This window comes from Hevea brasiliensis, chromosome 17, assembly GCF_030052815.1.
Source record: "Hevea brasiliensis isolate MT/VB/25A 57/8 chromosome 17, ASM3005281v1, whole genome shotgun sequence".
In the NCBI taxonomy this organism is placed as follows: domain Eukaryota; kingdom Viridiplantae; phylum Streptophyta; class Magnoliopsida; order Malpighiales; family Euphorbiaceae; genus Hevea; species Hevea brasiliensis.
In genome coordinates this window covers 1,686,626-1,695,685 of record NC_079509.1, presented here as the reverse complement: position 1 = coordinate 1,695,685, position 9,060 = coordinate 1,686,626, and the positions used below count along the sequence as shown (strand labels likewise).

The following is a 9,060-nucleotide window of genomic DNA, read 5'->3' as shown; positions in this document are numbered from 1 at the left end:
CTCTCTCCAGCAAATGAAAAAAAAAAAAAAAAAAAAAAAGAGAGAAGAAAAGAAAAGAGTAAGGGGAAGAGTCTAGAATCAGGAAAAAGAGGGGAAGTGTGAAGATTTGGCCAAGCCATGGCCTAGACCTTGAACCCCAACAAATTTTCGGTGGAATTTCCCTCTTATCATTGTCCATTTTCATCTCTAGCAGCATTTCCTCACCCTTAGTTGTCCACAACCAATCGATTTACTGAAATCTACACCTGAAAACACTAAAATTGAAGGAGAGAGTTGTGTGGCTGTCATATTTTCCCCTCCAATTTCTAGTGCAGCCAACTCCACTCTCATCACTATATGTACCAATGAAACCTCTCTAGCCATTAGTTCAAGTGAAAGAGAAAAGAGAGGGGAGAAAGTGGAGGAGTGCGAAAATAGGGAGAGGGGATAGGAAAATTTCTGCAACAACACTCCGCCAAAGATTTGGTTAAATTCTCAACAAAAGGAATCCATCTAAGTCAAGGAAAGTGAAGGGGAAATTCCAAAACTCAACTCGGCTTGGATGATTTCCGTAACCCAATTGTGAGTTTCCTTTATATTATTAAAAAAAAAAAACTTTTATATATTGTTTAACTTGGGTTGTTTTTACCTCTATTTTGTTGATTAGATTTCAAAAGTAGGATCGTGATGTAAAATTTTCAAAAGGAGGACTAGTTTAGTGAAATTATGAAAGTATCAAAACTTCAATGCCATCGATTATAGAGTATGCCATATTTCTGCTATGTGTTGGCTGGTTTTGTTTGAGTTTGTTTGTATTATAATTGCAATTTTTCTCATGCTTAAATACTAGACAAATATTTACTCTTTGAGGTACAGTGTATTAAACTTCTTATTGATATTGCAGCTGGTTGTTAATTATAACCATGTTTATATTTTATTAAAGTACCTTCTTTCCATTGGTTTTGCATGGTTTTTTTCTTATCTATCATAAATAATGCTACTTTAGTAGACTATGGGTGTGCTCATTTAAGTTAAATTAGTGATTAAAAGAGTCTAGAAAATTAAAAAATACCTGTATGGATCTACATGATCAAGATATCCCCTGAAATGATCTGTTTTCTTCGTTTCTGTGCATGACAAACATTGATGAATGTGAATGAGGCTTAGGCTTGTACAAAGTTATTCAAGTGCATGCATAAAGTTATAAATAATTGAACTAGTCTATTGCAGTTCATTTCTATGACCTGAAAATCTTGAATTTTAAGCAAGAATAAGACATTTCAAACCAGGTTATGCCCTATAGAAGTACATGTCAGTCTTTCTTTTAATCCATTCTGACAAAGTTTAAAGTCAATCAGGTGTAATTTTCATGGTTGACCTTGGTGATAATAATTAATCGGTAGTTATACAATGAAACTATCGCAAATATTTTATATGAGCTCAAGTTGTGAAATATGAATTCTTTTATTTGTAAATTGTTATTCCTATATGTATCTTTCCTGGCCATGCTATGGTGGTAGACTTGATTAATTCTAGTAAATTGCTTCTCTTGCATTCACATTCTCACAAGTGTGATATTGACTTATAAAGAGAGAGAGAGAGAGAGAGAGAGAGAGAGAGAGAAGATGGACGAAGAAGCTAAGAAACCAAATTTATAGTTTTCTTTTCTTTTCAAATTTTAGCCATCGGACAATGAGTGGACCATCTCAAGTGACAAGCTAAACCCACGAGGCCTTTTGTACTCAAAGGAAAAATATGCATATTTAATTTACTTTTGATATGAGTAATAATCAAGCTCATCATCTAGAAAATCTTTGAAATATACTAAAATGAGTATGCTATTTTTATTCTATACTTCCATTTATTTATTTATTTATTTCTTATAGTGTTCTAGATAAATTTACTGTTGTATTTCCCACTGTAAACATTTATATTTTTTTTCTTGTCTTAAATGATGGACTATAAAATGCAAACTATTGGACTTAAGCCTTAAAGCTTGTGATTATGGTGCCTACTAAAGACTCTATGTAAAAGAAATTTTGATAGGGGGAAACAAAACAATCCTAGTTTAAGTGAGATGTCAAAATTTTAGTAGAACTTTAGAGACTTTTAGATAACATGCTAATAGTGGGAGTTCCATTGTTATATGGATAATTCAATTGAGTGAAGTTATAACACTAAGTTTATCATACATACTAAGAGCTACGTGGGCTTGATCCTTCTTCTTAGGTGGTACGTAGGCAACCTTTAAGTGCAGTCCAAGGTAAGTAAATTTTTCTGCAGTTGGAAACACAATTGACTTTTGAGTCGTCGTTCTTTGGTAATAGTATTTTATTATTTAAATAATGTCACTTACTGAATAAATACCCTTGATTGTTTTGATATTACAGGTTTAGTGCTTGATTTTTGATTGTTGGTTTCTTACGATAGTTGTGTTGTACCACTTGGAAACTTTTAGAATTTAGGTAGAATAAATATATATTAGAAAGAGGAAGAATTATGTCTCTAGTAGCTATTGTATTCAACTAATTATTTCTACCATGGAAATCTGTCAGTTTAGTTTCATGTTAGCATGTTTTATTAGTTAAAGGTTAGAGTGTAACATAACTAATAAAATATTTATTGACTATATTTTGTATTGGTTATATAATTAAAATTATTTATAAACTGTAATGTTATTTTTTATTAATTGACAAAAATAACCTTTAAAAAATTGCAGTTAGACAGTGGATTTGTTAACAATTGGAACTGAACCAGTACTGCACATGAGCTGATAGGATCCTCGTTTTGTTATTTTTTTATTTCATAAAAGTCATTAACTATTTTTTTAATTGATAAATATATTTTTTAATATTTACCATTAAAATGTTTTTAAAATAATTTTTGCACATTAATTTTTTTAACAAATATGATATAATAAATAAAAAATTACACATTTATTTCAATACTAAATAAATCATATGATATAATAAATTAATAGTTATATATTTATTTTAATAACAAAACATTCAAAAGAATTTTCTTAAATTTTATACTAACCTTTAGGAATGTGGATTTGGAGATCAAATTGCCTTTATTTTCTCAATATATATGTAATCTAAACAAGGAAACTTTCAGTTTTCAGAGCAGTTGTTTATTTAAGAAGCTTAAATACAATGATTTGGTACTTATTAAGGAATGCAACTTTAGCAATGTTACTGATGGAATGACAAGACAGCATTCAAACGCACAGGTGAATATTTGGGTTTAAACTGAGAGTACTCAATTTCATTTCCCACTTTGATTTAACAAAATTCATACAACACTCAATACATATTAGCCATTACTATTCGACGTAAGAACCTAATATTGAGATTTCAGGTTTCATTATCTGAAAACAATGCAGCTAAAGAGACAATAGTTCCATTTATTCAAGCTTACAAAATGTGAACCATCTTTCAAAAGTCACCAAACCAAGACCACAAGGCCAACACAAGTTCCAGGTTCCATGTTTGTTTATTATTGAAAGAAAATGCTCAAAATATGATAAATCCTTTCTCCTTTAAGCTATCAACTGTTTCCTTTAAGCTCACATCCAAGGGTATGAAGTCAATACCCAGGCTTTTTGCTTTTTCCTTGGACACCTGATATGTTGACGCATAAGGTTTATCGTCCACACACCTGCAAAGGTTTCCCAGCAAGGAAACTAATTTAAAAATCTACAGCTACTACAACAAAAAAGAAATATGGAGAATACAATTGTCATGTTTCATTCAAGTGCCTTTTGGACACTGAAATTTAAGAAATAGTTACAATGGTACAAAATGAATGGAGGTGCCAAATTATAACATAACCACAACAAATATAAACCAGCAGCAGCGACAATACGATGAAATTGTCAAAAGAAAACTGAATGTACACATTTTCATAAGTATTCAGCAAACTCTAATTCTGGTCTCTCTCTTTTTTTCCCCTCTTTGCTTATTCCTTCATATTGTACACTGCACCACACCATGAAACTCCTCCATCACATCATGGCATGGTGGTCCGGAAGGCATTCAGCCCCTATAATCCAATGTGTATCCACAGTCCACACACTCTTTCTTTACCCTCTCTAGGAGCTTTAATGCATATTTCATAATATAATGCAAGCTAGCATTAACTTAGAGAACTTCTTCAGTTTTCCTTCTTTCATCTCCTTAAAAAAAAAAAAATAATGGTTCTCTGTGCTTATCAACTAGCATAAGAATGAGAGGACACGTGCACGCTGCATAAAGCAACACAAGAATGGCTAGATGGCAGTGACAGTGTTATCCTTGGTAATTCCTGCCTGGTTTACCAAGTAACATGTGCAACTTGATTAAAACCACACAAAACAAGTGACAATTGCTATGGACATAATCAGTTGATATAAATACCCTTGACAAGGAAAACATAACAGCAGAAAAAGACTTACTTTTCTGGAAGTTGGAAATCTGGGTAAAGCTCTCGCAACATATTCACTACCTCTGAGTAGTGTGCAACTCTCTCAACCAAACAGTATCGTCCATTTGCTGACGGAATCTCTAATGCTTGAATATGTGCATTGGCAACATCTTTAACATTCACCCATCCAAAAGTTGCATTTGGGAAAGTGTTCGCTCCTATCATTTAGTTAAGAGATGAGAAAAATATGCACACACTTTCAGGAAAAAGAAAACTATATTACCGTATGAGTATGAATGGTATTATTTCTTGACAATATGCAGATTATGAGTTACAGACTAGATGTTTCCGAAAATGATAATTATATCTTAATTGCTCTGTTCTAGTGATAGAATACCTTCCAATATTTAATTTTCTCTTTTCAGCCAGATACTAATATTGGCATCATGATGTAACAGAACTGCCAGCAACAAGAAGCAGTTGTTTGGAAGACTAACAAATTAACACAAATATGTACATACACGTCCTTTATGTGGATTATCTTCTAAATTATCCAATCCAATTAACTCTATGTTGGTTCTTTCTGAAGGGCTATTAAAGAAGAAGAGATAAATGCCAAATTTATATACAAGATAAAAAATTTGCAGTTGCTAGCATAAATATATACCTTTTACCACTCTTAAAATTGCAGCAGCACTTGTATTAAGAGTTGGTTGTAGGAGAGGACCAATCACCATTGCTGGATTTATAGCAATCAGGTCTATGCTCTTCTCTTTTGCAAATTTCCATGCAGAATTCTCAGCCAAGGTCTTTGAGACCACATACCAAAGCTAAAGCAAAAATAAAAGAAGAAAATGATTATTGAGGAATATCCCATACTAGAGAATTAACAAAGCACAAAAATTGTTATTCAATCAATTAAGCACCGAAGCTAGTGGACAGTAAATTATTTAATGGCCCAGAAATAGAGAAACCATCCATTGCATTCAAATTAGGTATTGAAGTAAAAAGCTGATTTAAAATATTAAAGCTACATTTCAACATTCGCCTATATTTGATCCGGTTCAATCCACGATAATAATGTAGAACTATCAATCATATAACAAAGGAGAAAAAGAAAAATGTAGTGTACTCTAAAAGCCAAACCACAAAGCAACATCGAGGACTATATGGGTCAGAGGAAGGAAGACCTCTCTCTCTCTCTCTCTCTCTCTCTCAAGGCGGGGTAGCATGTCATGAATTCCTTTCGTGATAGGTATGTTTTGGAACTAATGTTTTATGCCAGCCCTAGACTCCAAACATATCAATATGTGAACTAACATTCATGAAGCTAGCCCATGCTAGGACATAATCATGGTTTAGTTATCATTTTGATGATGTATAAAGAATAAAACTAGACAATAGTCATGAGCAAGATTTGGTGACCATAAATTTAAATATGCAAGCAATTGGCTTTTCTCGTAGATGATTTAGAGAATGTGCTTACCTTAGATTCCTTGCAAAAGTCTGGATCAGAAAACCAAGTTTCATCAACTACTACCTCTGGAGTTCGAGGTTTTCCATTGAAAGCAACTGCAGCCGTAGATGACGTCAAGACAACTCGTTTGATTGATGGGACTTTTGCACATGAGTTAAGAACATTAAGTGTTCCCTTCAATGCAGGATCAATTAACTCGGCCTGAAATGAGAAGATAAGCAATAGAGAAGAAGTTTTACACATTAAATAAAACAAATGGATATCCAGTTAGATACAAAATAAAGTTGCACAAGTCTTATGCCAGACGTTCTTAACAGTTGGTAGAGAGATACCACAATGGTTCTACTAGGGAATATTGCCACCAATTTGATAAGCATGACGTCTTTAATATAGTCAATTACAAAAATATACTCACTTTTAACAGTGAACAAAGAATAGAAGGAAGCTTAAAATAGAAATGCAGACCATAATTTGGCAAAAAGACAGGAAAAAAAAAAACCCAAACATTAACATCTAAGATCCTTGACCCCAAGAACAAACAGTTTTAACGAGAAGGGAAAAGTTCCCAGATGAAAACAACTACATAAATCAAACATTTTAATAAATTAAATTATTAATGCAATCATGGATAAATTTTGAATCAAATACCTATTCAACACTGTGAAACTTGACATAAAATATATAAGGCATTGCATAGTCTCAATATTCCAGTAGTCGGGAGCTACTGCATATCCTCATTATTCCAATGGTTGTCACAATGTGATCAGAAGCTCTAGAGAATTTTATCATCTCAAAAAATAGAAGAGGACAAGCAAGTCGGGCATTCCCAATCAAATCTCGTTGTGTAACACCTTAAAAGCTGAACAACTTATAAAAAGATGGTAGTGCAACCATATGGTGCAAAGCAATAACTGAAATTATTTGCTAAAAATCATTGAATGCTAAACTCAGGTGGCCATCATAGATTTCTGTTGAATTTGAGAATTCAGAAATCAACAAGAACACTAAATGGATTTTGCAAGAGTTCACCAGAGCAGTAACATACTTTGAATATCAGTATATATCTGTTAGCTTTTCATTATCATATCAAAAGGTGCTAATTACAAACTATACATTTGACATTGACAGAACCGCCCAATCCTGTCTTTTGTAAGGAAAACAAATGTGAAAATAATTGTGGGAAACCATTAAGTTTCTTTCTAGCATTTGATGAAAAATAATGCATTACATGTACAAGAAACAACATACATTTTCGTATGAGCAAGAACATAAAACTAACCTGTGGGTCCTTAACATCATGATAAAAAGGAGATGCAGTATGGAAAACACCTTCACACCCTTCAACAGCAGCATCAAAGGAACCTTCTTCCAGTAGGTTTGCTTTAAACAGCTGAAGTCTCTCCTCAGCTCCTTCAAGTGCGCGTAAGTGTTCAGTCTTTCTGGGATCATCTGCAGGGAAAAATAACAGAAAGCAATTAACAAAGCATTCAACCGGCAATCTTTTCTCTGTTTAGATAAAGCCTGTGATGCAATATAGGCGTGCTCATCCTGTCATTATCAACCAAACTTGTGGGTAAATATCATATTATAATATATCTTAAAGTACAGTGGAAGGTATTACATTTCAGAGCTTGCACACTTTTAACTTATTATGGGGACTATTGTTTAAATTGAAATTAAAAAGAAAATGTTATATCCACAGCAGATTTGACAAAACAATCACGTGCTATATTTCTTCCTAATTACAGTTGCTGTTTGTTCAAGAATCTGAAAGGTCCTGAGCTTGTTCAAACTTAATCACTGTATTATTTTGTAATACAACATAAATAATACTTGGATTCCTTAAACAGGTTTTGAATAACAGATACACTAATTCATTTCCTCGAGCCTAACGGTGGAAAACGATTACCAACTGAATTTTGTACAGCTATTTATCCATAATCAAATACCTAATCGAAATTAAATGATCTAATCGTTATAAAACAAATTATCCAATTGCTATGTACATCTACATATACAGAAATGAGAAGCAAAAAAGAAAAGGGAATCGGATGAAGAAAGAGATGAGTACGAACTTGGATCACGAATAGAGGCCTTGACGGTGTAGCCACGGAGGAGAAGGAGCTTCACAAGCCAGGAAGCAATGTAACCGGAGGCCCCGGTGACGCAAACGATCTTCCCTACTCCACTGCTCATTTTCGTTGTCTCTGTTTCCTCCACGTTCTGGCTGCTCAGTTCACCCAATATCTATCCTCGTTTTATAGCCATTTTTGGCCATTACAAAAGTGGTAACGGTGCCTCATAATCACGCTGTGGTTTCGTGTGCAGGGACGTATCACGCTGTGCTTTCGCGTGCAGGGACGTAGGCAATAATTTTTCAACAGCGATGACTTAGCCGGTGATGCAGTTGAAGGTGCTGCCACGTCACATAGAATCAACTAATCAATGACAAGCATTCCTTCAATTCATTCCTTTTATCATCTGATAAAAAAATTCTAAATTGTCAAATACGACAAGTTTATATGCCGTTTTTTTCCCATTCAGTGGTCAGGAAGTCAAATAGCCCGCCTAACTGCAAGCGGCTATTTAATAATATTATTTTTAAAAAAAGTACATGTATTTATAAATTATAAAAAATTTTATACATACACGATTTAATTAAAAAAATAAAAAAAATTAAATGAATTTGCTAATCAATGAACAATTGAATTATATATATATATATTATTAAGTATAAAATTATTAAAAAATTTTAAGAATTTAATTTAATTAAGTTTAAATTAACTAAATAATAACATAGTAATGTAATTACTAAAAAAATTAATATATAATAAAGTAAATTTTATTATATATTTTTATTTATATAAATTTAATTTTTCATTATTGATGAGATAACTATTTTACAATTAAATTTATAACTTTTAACCTTAAATTAAATTTTAAGAAAATTCACTTATCAACTCAACTAAAAATTGTTAATAAAATAAAATTTAGATTTAAATAAAAAATTAATCTAAACAATCAAATTAAATTTATTAAAATTAATTGTTATTTTCAAAATAAATACTTGAATTTTTAAAATTAAAATACAAGTTAAATTATTTTTAACTATAACCTACCTCACTTGATGAATATCTACTGTAACTTGCCTTTTATAACTATTATTATTAAATATTTTACTCTAATTATTATATGACTCT

General features: G+C 32.1%; 1 protein-coding gene and 1 long non-coding RNA gene across 2 annotated transcripts; one reads left to right on the top strand and one right to left on the bottom strand.

Moving 5' to 3' along the window:
• Window positions 1-1,931, top strand: LOC110666689 (uncharacterized). Its single transcript, XR_002497191.2, has 2 exons — window positions 1-561; window positions 1,662-1,931. It is a non-coding gene; the product is annotated as an uncharacterized LOC110666689 (long non-coding RNA).
• A 1,434-nt stretch (window positions 1,932-3,365) lies between these two features.
• Window positions 3,366-8,288, bottom strand: LOC110666683 (phenylacetaldehyde reductase-like). Its single transcript, XM_021827261.2, has 6 exons — window positions 7,936-8,288; window positions 7,140-7,309; window positions 5,870-6,061; window positions 5,051-5,213; window positions 4,415-4,601; window positions 3,366-3,639 (listed from the first exon to the last, which is right to left on the bottom strand). Exons 1-6 carry the CDS (start codon window positions 8,054-8,056, stop codon window positions 3,495-3,497), a joined length of 978 nt encoding a protein of 325 aa, XP_021682953.2. The 5' UTR covers window positions 8,057-8,288; the 3' UTR covers window positions 3,366-3,494.
• Window positions 8,289-9,060: the final 772 nt, after the last annotated feature.

Excerpts from the sequence above, each read along its gene's own strand:
- LOC110666683 (XM_021827261.2), bottom strand. The coding sequence starts at position 8,056 with ATGAGCAGTGGAGTAGGGAAGATCGTTTGCGTCACCGGGGCCTCCGGT. Across the intron at positions 6,062-7,139 it reads ATGATGTTAAGGACCCACAG|GCCGAGTTAATTGATCCTGC; the intron begins GTTAGTTTTATG and ends TTCTCATTTCAG. Across the intron at positions 3,640-4,414 it reads GATTTCCAACTTCCAGAAAA|GTGTGTGGACGATAAACCTT; the intron begins GTAAGTCTTTTT and ends AAACCTTTGCAG.